Source organism: Balearica regulorum, chromosome 13 (genome assembly GCF_011004875.1).
Source record: "Balearica regulorum gibbericeps isolate bBalReg1 chromosome 13, bBalReg1.pri, whole genome shotgun sequence".
In the NCBI taxonomy this organism is placed as follows: domain Eukaryota; kingdom Metazoa; phylum Chordata; class Aves; order Gruiformes; family Gruidae; genus Balearica; species Balearica regulorum.
In genome coordinates this window covers 7,223,877-7,238,726 of record NC_046196.1, presented here as the reverse complement: position 1 = coordinate 7,238,726, position 14,850 = coordinate 7,223,877, and the positions used below count along the sequence as shown (strand labels likewise).

At 37.4% G+C, this 14,850-nt stretch overlaps 1 protein-coding gene across 3 annotated transcripts in view; it reads left to right on the top strand.

Moving 5' to 3' along the window:
* Positions 1-1,715: 1,715 nt before the first annotated feature.
* Positions 1,716-14,850, top strand: part of WWOX (WW domain containing oxidoreductase) — a 526,965-nt gene continuing 513,830 nt past the window's right edge. For all 3 annotated transcript variants that reach the window (XR_012837658.1, XM_075766035.1, XM_075766036.1), the window contains exons 1-4: positions 1,716-1,891; positions 4,474-4,538; positions 5,808-5,865; positions 7,045-7,223. Coding sequence is in view for 2 of the 3 variants with exons in the window: in XM_075766035.1 (XP_075622150.1) it covers positions 1,785-1,891; positions 4,474-4,538; positions 5,808-5,865; positions 7,045-7,223 (409 nt within the window). In the remaining variant the exon portion in view is untranslated. The remainder of the gene's footprint in view (positions 1,892-4,473; positions 4,539-5,807; positions 5,866-7,044; positions 7,224-14,850) is intronic.

Sequence of the window (14,850 nt, the reverse complement as noted above, 5' to 3'; positions counted from 1 at the left end):
TATCAAAACTTGTGACATTTTTTTTTCCCAGTGAAAACCTCCTGAAAAGTAGGAGGTGGTTACAAGTAGAGGGGAAGAAATATTTGTGAAAAGTAGCATAACCCTTGGATCCTCTGTTGATTCTGAATTTTCAGAGGGAAGTATGGGGTTTCTTAAAGGTTTTTGTAGAAACTGAAATTCCACTGAAACCAATATAAACCCATAGGACTTCCGTGGTATCATATTACTCGTGTACCAAGGACTTCAAGGCAATTTGTTACTATCCACATTGTGCTGTCAAACAAAGCCTTTGTTTTTTCATTCAATAAATATTTTTACATGAAAAGCAGAGGTTCTATTTAATGGGTATATAAAAATACACACACACATATGTATACCTAATTTTAAGATTCTATTTCTCTTTCTAAAGTACACTGTATACACCCTTAGCACTGAAATACTGTAATGCTGCTGTTTACATTTATTCACCTATTCAGCAGCTTCCTGGACCAGAAGTGAGCATGTCACTGAAGTTTCCCTTCCCATATGTTTACCCAAGAAAGCATGATCACAGTGTTTTTTAATACTCCCAGTAATACTTGCATGAAAACTGGCTCTTGATGATGCATGAGTTTCTGTTTCTAGCAGGAGGAGATAATTTAGTAGGTGTAATTCCTCAGGGGAACCTGCAAAGTGATGGGAGCAGCAGGGCAGAAAAAAGTTCAGGCTCTTTTTTCTAGACAGATATGCATGCCATTAGTGGGGAGTGAGTGAGCCATATAGGTCAGCGTCTCAAATAGTGCATGAAGACGTTACCCAAAGGAGTCGGAGCACTCTACTGCATTTGTGGGTTTGCACTGCCACCTGGTGCAGGCCGCAATGATTACAGCCTCTGTCCAACACTGGCTTTGGCTCCCCCCCCCCCAAAACACCTGCTAAAGGACTACAATGGGAAGATGCTATTACAAATGCTGACAGTTGGGTTTAGTTATATAAATAGATATGAATATGTCAGCATATGGGTACCGGACCAAAAGCACTGATGTAGGTGAGGGGCGTACGCCATGTCAGCTGAATAATGGGAACTGACAAGGTACTTCTTCATCTGCCTCAGCTGCAAAGTGGACTGCCTGGGCCCCAGCTGCCAGCACAGGAGTTACTATAGGTTATTGTCAATTCACTGACCTGTACTGCTTCAGTCTTTGCAGCTGAGTGTATTTACGTTGGCAGGTGACACCGGTGTGGCAAAGGGCCCTGCGCAGCTGGTGGGTGAGGCAGCCTGCAGCCTCCAGGGCATTGAGCACAGCGAGGTCCTTCTCTGCAGCCAGGCCTTCCTCGCCAAGCAAAGCAACACGGAGGAGCTCTGACTAATGCGGCTACAACAAAGAATCTTATCCCAGAGATCAGGAAGTGACAACTAATGGCAAAAAGCTTAAAGAACAGTTCATTTTTTCATCACTTTCCAGGGCCTCGTGGTATTAATGTCCATCTCTGGAAACAGAAGCCTGGGAACACTTATTGCCCCCAAAATCTGAGATTCTGGTGCCATCCATGAAGGTTTCAACTCAATCCGGGGCCCCTTTGGGGGTTAAAAGCCCAGTGACACACGAAAAACCCTCAAGACCAAGGGCAAACCCTCCGGGCTGAGGAGAGCGCCTCCCGCCCCGCCGGACTACACTTCCCATGGTGCCTCTGGGCCGCCGCGCAGCACCATTGGCCAGCCCGGCCGGAAGGGGCGGTGTGCTGCGCGTCCACTGGCTGGTGGCGACGGCGGCAGTGCGGGGCTGTGCGGGGTGCCCGTCCCAATGGCGGCGCTGAAGTACGCGGGGCTGGAGGACACGGACAGCGAGGAGGAGCTGCCGCCGGGCTGGGAGGAGCGCACCACCAAGGACGGCTGGGTTTACTACGCGAAGTAAGGGAGGGGGGCGAGCACGCCTGGAGCTCTCTGGCCACCCGCCCCTTCGCCCTGGGGCAGCGTCCGTGGAGCCGCCAGCGCTGCCCCCTCAGTGCGGGGACGCGGGGGGAGCCACTTCCCGCCCTTTACCACAGGGGCGAGCTGCCGCCGTCGGGTGGCTGGGGCTCGAGCCGGAGCCGGACTTGGTGGCCGGACCGGTCTCCGTGTGACTCCGCTTCCGTGTGCGGAGTCCGCCTGGCTCCTGGGAGCGCTGGGTGCGGGCTGGGCTCTCCCGGCGGCAGGTTCCCTGTGCTGAGCCCCGCGGGCGGCCGGGGGCGAGCGGGCAGGTAGGTCGGTGCGGTGCTGGCTGCCGCCGGGCAGAGCCACAGCCTCCAGCCTCGTGTGGGAGTGATGCTGGAGCGGCTGTAGACACTCCTGGGTGCAGGAGCGAGCTGTCACACAGCTGTTGCTGTTGCAGTACACTTATACATATAGGCAGTTGAGCCTTACACAATATTGTAGTTTTCTTAGTTTTTCTTCTCGTAGGAATAGAGAAGAAACAGGTATGATGCAAATTAAAAGCTATACATGCTCTCCCTCAGCTCTTCAGTATACCACAGCTTTGACAAGAGAGAAAAATTTGCATTTAGCACCATCTGCTTGTGCCTCTGTGAAAAAGATTGTATCCTCACTGGTTACAAAAGGGGATGAGATACAGGGCTAACTATCTTAGTGCAATATATATGTTTTCTCCTCTCTTGTGGTTTCTGTAGCTGTGCTGATCTTGGAATCTGTTTCAGTCTGTTTAAAGCTGCAAGGTTTACTCCCTTCCACAAAAAAGGGGGGGAAAGTACAGTACATTCTCACCTGTGGTGAGTTGGCATTTTTTTTTCCCAAGTTCTGCTTTATAAACACCAGACAGAATGTTTTGGTTTATCAGCACTTGGTTTGTAAACACTGCAAATTCTCTGTAGTTGTTTGTTATTCTTAGGTCAAGCTTCAGTGACCTTTGACTATTTCCTTTGACTTCAAAAGCTCTTTCAGGAAGGAACCACTTGGTGAAAGTAGCAAACCTGCAAAACATAAGAGATTACTGAATGTAATTGTTACAAAACTGATTCAATAGATCTGGGTTTTAACTGTTGTGAAACAACTGATTCAGTTTAACGACATGACATTAATATATCTTTACTGGCTGAAAATCTTGCCCACTGTGTCTAAAAAATATTTGACATGAAGAGGTGTTTCACTGCTGCTACCTTTAATATGAACTCAATCTGTGATACCTCTGCATATTCTGGAAACTTGTTCTTAAACCTCATCAACAATATGAACTTTAAACTTAGCTGGAATAAGTTTACTTTGGCTTAAGATTTTTAAAGGTCTTTGTGATGAGTTAGGTATGCACTTAGTCAGTTACCGAAGCTCGATGGACATGCGTTTGTTTGTCAGGCTATGGTAATTTGGTTATGTATCTCACATCAGACAGGAGGAACTCAGGATCTTCTGTGTTTAGTGTATGGATGTCCTGAAGTTCAAGTGCTACTGTGGTTCACACAAATGTACTGACGTACAGCTGTGGTTCCTGTAGTGCTGTCACTGTGGGCTAACTGCGTGATTATTATAAGAAGGAAAAGTTGCTTATATTGTGTGTAAGTTGCTGTTGGTACTAGATCTGTAGTTTAGTGATTATTTGTGTATGTTATTTAATAATGTTGTCAGTCTTTATTTCATACTTGGGAAGCTATCAATTTGGATACTCTTTCAAGTAATCCCTGCCTGACTTTTCATATAAAAACTTGGTTATTATTTTAAAATATTTAATGAAAGACAAGATTTTAATATCCAAGTTTGGGTGTATTAAGACCTTGTTTATATGCACGTCATTTTGCTTATTAGCCTGTAGTGCAGAAAACCTTATGGTAGAGTATATAAATTCTGTTAGTGATTAAGTGAATAAAATACCTGAATTAGAAGAAGAGATGTGATACCATTGTCACCCATATTAAATAAATAGTCTGCTAGTCCAGGCCTTTGGATAAACTTATCTGTGCAAAGATGCAATTGCTCACACAGAAATCAAGATGTATTTACCTTGCAACTTGCAACAATGTTATTAGACAAGATTTTTAGAAAGGTGCTTTGCAATTTGAAAACTTTATAATATTATTTCTACTAGTTTCTGATAAATTCTTGCTTCTTTCTTTCTTTTTCCTGCCAAGGATCACCATCTTTTTGAGACATTTTCTGAGTCTGTTAATGTTATTCTTTAATGACTTTTGGTTTTCTTTCTTCTCATTGTAAGCAACAAAACTTAGATTGGAAGTCAAACACTTATTTGAATTTGTATAGATTCCTGTGCTCTCTGGTTAGTTACTTTTCCTTCAGAACTGTGGCGATATGGAAGCCTGGTAACTTCTAATAGCAGTTTTGACCTTTCTTAAACAAGGGATTGACACATTTCTTTTTTTGTGGAAGACAAGCCATTTTCTTAACTATATTAAAAAAAAAATTAGTTAAGCTGTATTTACTGTATGAAAAAAATTCATCAGAAAAAATATTAGGAAATCTTTAAAATTCTTAAACTTCTTTTCCTATAGCCACCTGGAAGAAAAAACACAGTGGGAACACCCTAAGTCGGGGAAGAGGAAACGTGTTGCAGGAGGTTTGTGTGAAGCTTTTGTAACGAACTGAAATTGTTACAAATATCAATTGGCATTTGTGCAAGAACTGGATCTCATTTTGACCTTCTAGTTGATGCTAATCACCTAGGCAAACTGAGCTTGCAAAATACAGCTGATTTTGGTGGGGTTTTACTTATGTGATTGTGTCTGTGTAGAGTGACCACTTTGCAGTTTTATAGCTTTCTTGTATTGCTCCATAAAGCCAATGTACTAATTTCAGGATAAAGGGATTTTTTTTTACTGTGGCTTGTAAAGTGTATAGTCAAAGGCTGGAATTATCTGATTGGGTTCTGATATCCCAGTGTCAATCAGATAATATTTATAGTTGGGGTATATTCTTCAGAGAATATATTTGATCATAGAATATCCCTGGCACAGAAGGAAGTCCCATTAGTTTTCATTTTACTTGTTTTCCCTAACCCAATTGAATGTTTGTGCCAGAACAATGTTGCAGGACACTTCCAAAGGTATATGACATCTTAAGGACCTTGGATCAGTGCCTTAAATTAGATCTTCCCAGAAGCTGCTATATGGCATATCTAGGGGCACTATACTGTTGGCAAACCGTATTTCTTTTGGCATTGGTAATGTGGCTGTAACTGACTGGAATGTTTTCAGTAGATTTTGAGCCAGTTAAATTATAATTGAATACTTTTCAGCAGGATTTGAAATACTGGGAATGCTATCTGTTCAGTACTTCTGTAGGGTCTTTTATATCTAAGAATTTATTTTTTAAAGATTTGTCATTTTTGTTCTTTTATCTGTCCTTTCAACTTCAATTTAACTTATCCCATACCCACTTGAAGGTTGTAATCTTCCAAATTTTGATATGTGTTACATGTAACTTTTTCTACATTTAGTTCAATGTTTTTGCTATTTAATTTATCAGGGATAGATAGTAAACTGTGTGCAGTATAGACATGTGTATGTACTTGGAAGCATGGTTGCATTTTGTCGGTTTGTGCTACAACATGAAATAATCTTTGTAAAGAATTTTTAGAATATATTTAATATGCTACCCATTATAGTTGTACCAGATCTCCTGTATATTGTATTTTTATTAGAGAGTAATTGCGTGTGATTAGGGAAGCAATCCTTCCTTCAAGTTCCAATATTCAAGTGCAGCAGGTAGCTGCCTTGCCCACAGAAATAATGCTGAAATTTGCCGCATCTGTCTGAGAAATCACTTAAGTTCAAATTTGAGTGTACTCTAATGTCTGCAAGCAGGTAACATTTTATGTGTTTCCTAGGTCTGCCATATGGATGGGAGCAGGAGACTGATGAAAATGGACAAGTCTATTTTGTAGAGTAAGTATGTCAAAATGTAGAATATGGACAAGTAGGACAACTGTGTTTCATGTTGGGTAGCCTTTTTAAGTTATGATACTGTGACAATATCAGCTGGAAAGACAAAAAATTGATAAGTACAACTTCAGAATCCATATGTAGATATTACAGATATCTGAACACCCATTTGTGGTTTTCTGAATTCTTCCGTGTGCACAGAAATACTAGCTTGGGTGGCAGGTTGAAGTGACTTGCATAGACATCTCTCCAAATGTGAGCTGACCCTCAGGCAATGTTTATTTAAGCTTATTTTGTTTGTATACCTTTATTTATGAAGTCTGTATGTATAACTTTAAAAATGTATCTAGAACTTCATGGCTGATTGTTAACACTGCAGTAGCGCTTTAAACATACAAGATGAAGACAAAATTGCTGCAGCTCTGACTCTCTGCAATCTAGAGCACAGAAAGAAAGGAGGGGGGTTGAGCTAGCAAAGATTTTTAGAGAAGTAAGGGAGGAGGAAGTTCATAGAAGCTGAAAGAGATTTCTGGGACACTATCTTTTGTATATCTTCAATGGCAGGGTCAAAATAGAGTAGTTATTCTTCGTTCTGCCCAGTAAATTTAAGATATTCACAGGCCAAAATACTAAGTGTAGCCTTTCTGTCCTGTAATTAAGAGTTGAGGAAACTTGTTGCTTTTTGATAATTGTCTGAAGAAAATTAAAACTCCATTTTAGAAAGGTGAGCCTGATCCAAACTCTGCCATTTGCTGAGCAGATGTGAAACTATTTGTTTTTCAGTTGTTTGAGAAAAAGTACTGAGGTATACTTCTCATTGGTGTATTGTTTCAAGGGAGTAGTGTAGGCTCCTTTTATAGAGCTCCTAAGAGAACATGATCTTCCCTAATATAATGTGATTTTGCCCTTGACAAAATTCTGCTTTCTGTGTCAGGGGTTCACGTGAAGTTCAGAATGATGTTGTGAAGTATGTGAATACAATTATTAATGGATGCTGTCACAATCGGAAAAAGAGTTGATAAAGTAATGGGGATCATATTAACAAAACTGAAAAAAAAATTTGTTTTTTTGGAATTTAAATAATCCACAGGAACTGTACACAACAGTGATTGAAATACATTTACAATCTAAAGGGACAGTACAGAGGGGTCAAAGCAGTTGAGTTTTTCTGTTCTTTTGCAGCCACATAAACAAAAGGACTACCTACCTTGACCCAAGACTGGCCTTTACAGTTGAAGATAATCCAGTAAAACCTACTACTAGACAAAAATATGATGGAAACAGTACTGCAATGGAAATACTCCAGGGTCGTGACTTGAGTGGAAAAGTGGTTATAATCACGGGAGCAAATTCAGGAATAGGTAGGTTAACATTACACATAAGGTAAAATATGGCAATCTTTATCTTACAGGCTACCTTCACATGATCAGTTGTTGTTTAAATGTCTGTATTTTTGGTATTGAAACTTGATTTGCATTATATCCATATAAAACCTAGTTAGAAAACTTCGTTCAGGTTTGTGTACTGCTTTAAAAAAAAAAAAAAGCATGGAGAATCTGGAGCTTATGGCTGCAGGGGAGTTCACATAAAGTATTCAGAAAAACTTTCGAATAGCAGCAAGTAAAACTCAGGTAAAGATTTTCCAAGGAGGCTGTGGAATCTTTATCTCTGAAAGTATTTTCAAGTCAACTTGATGATGAACTTGTGTCAGAATGTCATATTCGATGCTCCTTGGGGGGGGGGGGGGATAGGGAAGACATTTTGAAATCCCTGTTAGTTGTATTTTCTAGCAGGTTCATAAATCCTTTTAGACACTCAGCTTGTTTAGGTATCTGTTACATACTTCTATAGTGGGTGACTACTTGAGAGATTCTAATTAGCTGCCTTTGTTTCATTTTATAATGAAGCTTTGGTGCTTAGGGGCTTTGCCTTTCTTCTTAGAGGATAGGATTTCTTCTCCAACTTAATTTGCTAGGCTGTTTGAAGTTTCACTCAGCAACCTGCACGGGATATGTCTTTTTCTGTGGCTTAAATTTGTGGAGGAGCCACAGATATTAAAACAGGAGAAAGTAGTTCTAGGGTTTACAATTCTTATGTAATCTATGTTCTTTTTTCCCTATCTCTAAGGGCTTCTGAGAGAGGATATAATCTGAGCTGGGCTTATACTGGTAATGACTTCTGATTGACCTGTTTGATGGAGAAAAACAAGATTCAAACTCCTTGGTGTTGTGTGAAGGGAATGCTCCCCCTTTGGGGTTGGCTAATAGTGTTCTTTGCCAATTATGTCCAAATTAATTGGATGAATTCAAAGTTTTCTTGAAACTCTGTTGTCTGAGTCTTTAAAATGTATCAGTCTTAGCTTAACTCTTAGCCATGCTTTGTGACTCTTGGCAAATTGCTTTGAACGTGTCCTTGTCATGTAATGGACTATGCTGCAGAGATCCTGTGAGCTTTGGTATATCAACACAATACTTTGGGACTCCATGTGGAAATACTAATTAGGTAGCTCAAGCACAGTCTTACCAGTTTTGGAGCTTATCCCCCAGTTATTTTAGGAATTCAGTGCTGTGCTTCACTTTGTGTTGTAGATGGTTATTTTAAACTCTCTGTGTATTTTAGAGCTAATATTTCTCTCCCTAAGTGTTTTGAGGACTAAACAATTACTGTGTCTTCAGAATGCTGACATGCTTTCTTTAAGAATTAAGTGTAAATATTTCAAAGGAAATATTGCTGTCCATTAAGTAGAAAGTGATTGAAAAAGAATGGATTTTGTTTAGCATTTGTACTTAATAATGTAAGAAAAAACCCCACTCAGTCATTTCACTGTTTTAATGGTATATTTGAAACTATCTTTATGGTATCTGTCTATCTGAGAAATTTTTCATTTCAGGATGTGTAGAACAAAGATCAAGGTGTAAGTTAGTAGGCTGCAGACTATCAAAATGCAGAAAAATGCGTTTTCAACTATTGCATTGCTGGATACTCAAGATAAAGTTTGGAAAATGCTGAGAATCTCATGAAAGATGGATAAACATAGCATTTTTTTTTTTTTTTTAAATTCATCCATATACACCACTTTAAGATAGCAAAGTTAAAAACAGATCAACAAAGATGGAGCAATACGTTAATTGACTTTATTTGTGAATCTAATACAGGGAATCCAACGTAGCTTGCCAGGAACATTTTTTTTTTTCCCCCCCTTATACTTGAAAAATCTCCTAATCTGAAAAACAGAGGTGCTTATCTAATTACTGAGAGAATATTTTGGATAACTTCAGCAGTGGTAAAGTTTTAGTGGTATCTCTAGTATGAGTTTCTCAAATATTACTTCATTGCCATTAACTTCTCTTAATGTGTCTGTGAAATGGGGAGACTATCTGCTTTGTGGTTCTTCTTTTCATTACTGATCAGGAATATTGACTAAGAATTTCCTAGATTACATACCCACTTTCTTAACTTAATCCTTAAAATTGCTGCAAAAAGTGTGGAGGAAAAAAAAAAGGTACTAAAAAATTAGATTTATAAACACTTCATTAGTTTTCATTAGCAACTTAGAAAAGGTTAATGAATTATTCTGTTCTTACAGTATAAAGAGATCATAGCAGATCAAGAGTTCTTAGTAAAATGTTTTCTTTTTTTTTAAATTTTGGAATCATATTCTTCTGACAGTGCAGTCCAAATATTCTTCGGATTTTCTTTCTCATCTACTTTTTTAAGCTAAATCAAAAGTTCAGCCTGAGTATCGCATTAGAAGTTGAGGTAACTTTTGGTCACGGTAAAGGTGGTGTAGTAAAAAAGTAAGACTAACTTATTGAACAGTTTAGTCTTGTGTCAGTCCTTCTGGTTTTAAAACTTACTGTTCTACATACATTTAAACATAAGTAGTGTAAATTGTCAGTTTGTTCTCTTGAAGTCAGTAAGGCTTATTCCGCTGTGAGGAATTATTAAAGATAGTGTGCGATTTTTTTTTTTGTGTATGTGTTTGGTTTTTATGTTTGTTTTAAAGGTCTCAACATCAGTTAGGTTACAGAGAAAATACTTCCCTAGCATGCTACTTTTATGGCTAGAGTCATAATTTCTAATTTTTCCACTAGAGGGCTGTGTTGCTCTTTGAAAATACTAAACAAAAGAGACCTGGTGCTTTTTCCTGTTTTTGGTAAATGCTCCTGCAATTTTGTTGTTTGTGTTCTTAATTGTTAGGGATAGAATTTGAAATTCTAAAAAACCTGTCAGCTGTTCATCTAGGTTTAATTTTATAAAAAGATACAGTATTTTCAACTGTATGTGTAAGCAATGTCCTCAAATCAAACACATTTCTTAAAACCAAGTAATATTCTTTTTTAAACATCAGGGAGACACTTGTGTAGCTAATGTGATTTTCTATGACTTGTATAAATATCGCTATCTGTTTTTAAGATTCATACAGCTATACGACCTTGAAACTACATGTTCTGTTTTCTGTATCAGGTGCAGTTGCATCTAACCTATTGTGACTGCTAGAGTATGCATGAGTAGCAAAATGTAAGTAGGATTGCAGTATATTATGGAAGGGCAGAACGTGTATGTTCTGTGCAGTAAGGCAGATCCCACAATGTAGGGTTTTTCTTAATTTTTTTCCAGGATTTTTATCACAAACCAACATTGACATCACAACTAAACCATTGCTTAAACTGCAATTCTAATTTTTCTGCTATATGAAGGTCAAAAGAAATCTGTTAATTGCTTTTGTAAGGAAGGCCTGGAACAAGCACAAATTAGCACCAGAAAATGAAAACCACTTTTGGCTTTGAACAGCTTAATTTTTTTTCAAATACCGAAGAAAGTCCAGAAGCTTCAGTCATGTGGCTTGATATATTGCTTTTCTTGATTATGTTTTACCAGAGTAAAACGTGTAACTTTATAATTGTGGAAATGTTTAGGATTACTTCTTCAAAATAATTGTTAGTTAATGTTTGTTACATGGCATTCTCTTTTTTTTTCCTTTTCTTCTTTTTTTTTTTTTTTTTTTTACTCCTGGCACTTTTCTTGCTCTGCAATGAAGAGGCCCTAGCCAGGACAAATGTATATTACATAGTACTAATCAGTACTTAAAAGGCAAGTCAGTGCTCCAGTGAGCTTTCAGTCTGCATATACTTTTCGTGTGAAAGTTACTGTATTTCTTTTATTTATTATACAAAACTTCAGTATTAGCAACTTTTGTCATACTGAATCAAAAGGTTGGGAAACATGCTTATAATTTATTGCAATTAAACATTTTCTTTATGATTTAAGAAGTTGCTTTGAATAACTGGCCCTTGAGTTTGTAAATAATAAAGAGAAGGTTTTGTTTTATTTCTTTCTCACAGCTTTTTTTTATGCTCCTGATGACTCTATTGGTATATTATGTTTTAAGTGTGGAAAGCTAGCTTGACATAGTTAATAATAAAAAATGGTTATTGCAAGACTTGTGCAAATTAGATTGTAGCGTATCACTTAGGTTTTTAAACTCTCAAAGTCTGATTGTTACGGCTAAAAATTAGAAAATTTTGGCAGAAGATGACATGTTTGTAAAAACATTTTAGTAAAACAAAGGAAATACAAAGCAACTTGCATTTTTTTCTCTTAACTACTGAAATACAGTTAGTAGCTATATTCTTTCATTCTTTCTTTTTAAATTGATTTATGCTACACCCATGGCTACATTTTTTAAGGGGATGCAAATCAGCCAGTACTTGAGGAGCAGGTATATGAAATCGGGGAAGAGACTTAGAGCTAAAACTGTGTTTTGAGCTCAACTATCAGAATAGAGCCTATGCAGCTTTAGAAAGGTATTGTATATTTAATGAGCTGTATTCCCTGTATCAAATGTCATAGTTAATTGTAGTGAGGGTTTGTATATATACACAAACATACCTGAACATTGTGAAACTGTAGAAGGTAACATTTTGACAACGGGTGACTTGATAATTTACTTATCATCATGGTAACATGTAGATGATTAGATTTTGTTCACACATGGTGATGCTTTTGTGATAAATACAAATTATGTAGCTCTCCAGTTTGTCATGTGCCTTTCACTGTATCATTTGCACCTAATTCAGAAATCTGTCTCATATGGGACATTATTTGAATACTTTACATCTGTGAGCAACGTAGAATGGCTACCCCTCTTAAATTATTCTGTTCCCAAAATACTAGAAACTTTTCTGTCTCCCTTACTGGAAAAAAAATTAAATAAATTTTTAGTGGTCTGGGATGTGGGATAGATGCTACTGGTCCTGGAATTAACAGTTTAAGATCTGATACTGTCAGAGTGGAAATAGAACTTTTGGAAAGCTAGGAATCTCTCTTTTCAGTAAGCATACAGTGCTTGCATTAATTCAGAAAGATATCAAGATATTTGATTTTTTGTCATCATTTTATTGTATTAAAAAAAAGTTATTTTCAGTAGCTTTTTACTTTTTTCTGTTTATCAAAGGGGTATAAAAAATAAGTAAACCTTTTCATAAACAGTACAATACACATGGCCAGACTGCTGTGCTTTAATTGTGTGCTTTTGTACTTCATACTGGCAGAAGCTAATGAAAGTTTGTTTCACTGCGGAGTGACATACTGCGTAGCTTCAGAATTCCTGGTTTCTGAGCTATTGTTTCTGTTGTTGTGTAGTAGTGTTTGAGCACTTCCTATATTAGTATTGTTCTGAATTTTTCTTGTAGTTAAAAAGCAGAAGCTACCTTCAGAGCCTTGATAGAGGCAGTATGGTTAATCTTTGTTGCATTTCTTATGCTGATTGAGTAATAACTAGTTGAGTAATGGATATTTAATTTACTACTACTAAGAGGAGAAAAATTAAAGTTTTAAAGTTTATCTAAATGTCTGATGAAGGTTGTTTAAGATCTCAGATGCTGGCTAACTTTCACCACTATGCCCTAAATCTATTGGCAATGGAGAGATAGGAAAAGTATGATGAAAAAGAACACCTTCTTAAGAAATAAAAAATTGACTGCTCTGTACCCACAGAGAAGCAAATTTTGTGAATATGGGGAACCAGTCTAGTTGTAGAAGTTACTGACATTATTTGTGGGCGACATAGCGTTTTTACTGAGGCTGGCTTTATCAGCCTTCACAAAGAAGGTAACATTTGCTGAATCCTAATTAGACCAGTGAATGGTCTCATTTAAGTCAAACTCAGATCATATGGGAGGAATAAAACAGACCCTTACAAATACCATTGAGGACTCTCGTTTTAATAGTATTAGTCTGACTGTCTTAAATATGTTCATTGTCTTTCACTGTATTGCATGGAATTTGGTGGTCTAAGCTCACAGATGTTTGTCTGAATCTGTCAGTAAGAAATTGTTCAGCTCTATTTTTGAGCTAGATTGCAAATTTTCCTTGAAAAATATGCACATTTTTTTCATTGAAAACACAAAGTTTATTTTCTAATTTCTCTCATCTGTTTCCGGATGAAATAGTATTTAAAGGTTATACAACTGACAGGACTTATACAAAGGATCTGCTCAAGATAGTCTGTTTCAGATTCATTTTATGATTTCTTGTGTGGGTTTTGGAATTTTTTTTTGCTGTAACCCCTGAATTTTGTCATCCTTGGGGAAAAAAATCATCCTGTTTCTGTTGGATAGTTTGTTTTAGATAAAAATAATCTTTAGGAGAAAATACATATGTCTGATTTTGGTCTGTTTTGTTATTTTTTCCAACTCTATTCATATGTTAACTTTTCTCAAAGATTTCTATGTGTAAACTTTTTTTGTGTGTTTTATTGTGATGAATAAAAAGCAAGGTGTTTGCTTTCCGGTAATTGTCTATTATTTGCATCCCTTTTTCTTATGAGAGCAGAAAAAAGGGATGTGACATGGGGGAGCAAGCTTGTGACAATGCTTCTTGAATGTTCTTTTCCTACTCTCTAGATCTTTTTGCCTAATTTAGTGAAAAGGCTTTGTCTGTATCAAAATTAGTTTTCATAAATGCATGAATTCCTGTGGATTAGTAAGTTTTTATTACGAAGAATTATTGTACATAATTCTGTTGCAGCTCGGTGCAGAGAGAAGGGAAATACTGGGGTTTTGCAAAGGAGATGCATTATGTTCTTGCTAAACCAGCATAACTTGTGGTGAACGACCTATTACATCCTTTGCCTGGTTGTCTGTTTTCATGCTGGAAGTGTTTCACATGTGGAGAACTGAAGTGGATATTATTTATGGAAGTTCAGGTTCAAAACTTATTGTGAGGCAGACAGAAAGATCAGCAATATATAAATATGTGTTATTTTTCTTGGCCAAGTCCTAGCTGTCCCTGAGATTTTCATGGGATACTTCTGTATTTATTGGGCGTTTAAAAGCATGAACGAGTTGTTCCTTGATGTATATTTTAAATTTTTTTGTGAATTCTAGGCTCCATGTATCACATATTTCACTATTATAAGCAGCACAGTATATTAACAGAAAAGCACAGCTGGCCTGGGTGCAGCCAGTGTGTGTACACTTTGCCCTGGTAGAATACAATAACCTCTCATGAGAAAAATAAGTTACCCAATAAAAAGATCATTTGGTAGATGTAACTTTTACAGCAGGGTCTTCTGCCAGCACAGTTGTGTTCTTTAAGGACTGTTTTCTTGCCATCCTTTGCCAGCAAAACAGTGGCAATGAAAGTTTAGTTTTAAGCCCTTTTAAAATGTGGTTGGGTGGGAAGGGTGAGGGGAAAAAATAATCATCCTTCAGCCTAATGCAGTTTAGTATACTATATGCAGCAATGTATTTTAGTTTCATGTTGTTACTCTGGCTTTAACAGACTTATTCGTTCTCTTGAGGAAAAACTGCTTGCTTAATAAAGAATTCATGGGAAAAGTAATGCTGAAAAACTAAGGGCTGAATTTTTAAATTTGTGGACCAAACTTGGCATGGTTTGTCTTAAACTACATGAGTAACCCTGTCATAAAAATGTTGATGTCTATATAGAAGTTTTGTTGTTTGCTTCTTACTTAAACACACC